We start from the raw sequence: 1,448 nt of genomic DNA, 5'->3' as shown, positions 1-1,448 counted from the left end.
TATGAAGAGCAAGGATGAGGTGCTAGGGATTTTCCTTCAATGGAAAGCTCAGGTTGAAAACCAAACGGGAAGAAAGATCAAGATCCTCCGAACAGACAATGGTGGAGAATACAAGAGTGACCCTTTCCAGAAGATATGCCAAGAATGTGGCATAGTTCGGCACTTTACAGTTAGAAAAACACCGCAATAGAATGGGGTGTTAGGGCGTATGAACAAGACACTAGTGGAGAAAATACGTTGCATGCTGTCTAATGCTGGGTTAGGCAGAAAGTTTTGGGCTGAGGCTGTGACATACGCTCAACATCTCGTTAATCATTTGCCATCATCTGCAATCGGTGGCAAGACTCCATTAGATGTATGGTTTGGAAAACCTGCAACAGATTATGATTCTTTGTGTATTTTTGGTTCTAGTGCATATTATCATGTAAATGAATCAAAGTTGGATTCACGTGCAAAGAAAGCTCTCTTTATGGGCTTTAATGTTGGGATTAAGGGATACTAATTGTGGTGTCTAGAAGCAAAGAAAACCATTATTAGTAGGAATGTTACCTTTGATGAATCTGCCTTGTTGAATAAGGTAGCACAAGATGGAACCAGTGGTACTCTGCAACAGGTGGAGTGTACGCTGAAGCAAGTGGAGTTTAAGCAAATAATGGTAGTCCAGTAAACAACAGCAAACATCAGTGACTCTCCCATGACAGAAGAGAAGTTAGATAAGGAAGAGGTTTCAACCCAAGAACCTCAACAGCAACAATAGTCAATTGTCGTCAAAAGGGCAAGACGAGAAATTCATAAACCTGCTTGTTTTGTTGACATGGTGGCATATGCACTTCCAGTTGTTGATGATATTCCATCCATATTTTCTGAAGCAGTTCGAAGTACAGAAAATGATAGATAGAAAGATGCTATGGAAGAAGAGATGCAATCTCTTCAGAAGAACAAGACGTGGAAGTTGACACAACTATCGAAAGGTAAGAAGGCAATTGGAAGCAAATGGATATTTACAAAGAAAGAAGGATTTCCTGACAAGAATGATGTTCATTACAAGGCAAGATTAGTGGCTAAAAGCTACGCTCAGAAGGAAGAAGTTGATTATAATGAGGTATTTTCTCCAGTTGTTAAACATTCCTCTATTAGAATTTTATTGGTCTTGGTAGCGCAGTTGAATTTGGAGTTAGCTCAACTTGATGTGAAGACCGCGTTCCTTCACGGTGACTTGAAGGAGGAAATCTATATGTCTCAGTCAGATGGATTTAAAGTTGCTGGTAAAGAGAATTGGGTTTGTAAGCTGAGCAAATTGTTGTACAGATTGAAACAATCACCGAGACAATGGTACAAACGATTTGACCAATTCATGATGGGCCAGAAGTACACAAGAAGCAAATATGATCACTGTGTGTATTTGTGCAAGCTACGAGATGATTCCTACATCTACTTACTCTTGTACG

At 39.8% G+C, this 1,448-nt stretch overlaps 1 protein-coding gene across 1 annotated transcript; it reads left to right on the top strand.

Moving 5' to 3' along the window:
* The first annotated feature begins 208 nt into the window (after positions 1 to 208).
* On the top strand, positions 209 to 502 carry LOC140010617 (uncharacterized mitochondrial protein AtMg00710-like). The gene has a single exon (XM_072057921.1). The coding sequence runs from the start codon at positions 209 to 211 to the stop codon at positions 500 to 502; it is 294 nt and encodes a 97-aa protein (XP_071914022.1).
* The last annotated feature ends 946 nt before the right edge of the window (positions 503 to 1,448 follow it).

The sequence above is a fragment of the Coffea arabica genome, chromosome 7c, assembly GCF_036785885.1.
Source record: "Coffea arabica cultivar ET-39 chromosome 7c, Coffea Arabica ET-39 HiFi, whole genome shotgun sequence".
Taxonomy (NCBI): domain Eukaryota; kingdom Viridiplantae; phylum Streptophyta; class Magnoliopsida; order Gentianales; family Rubiaceae; genus Coffea; species Coffea arabica.
This window is presented reverse-complemented; position numbering and strand designations above follow the sequence as displayed.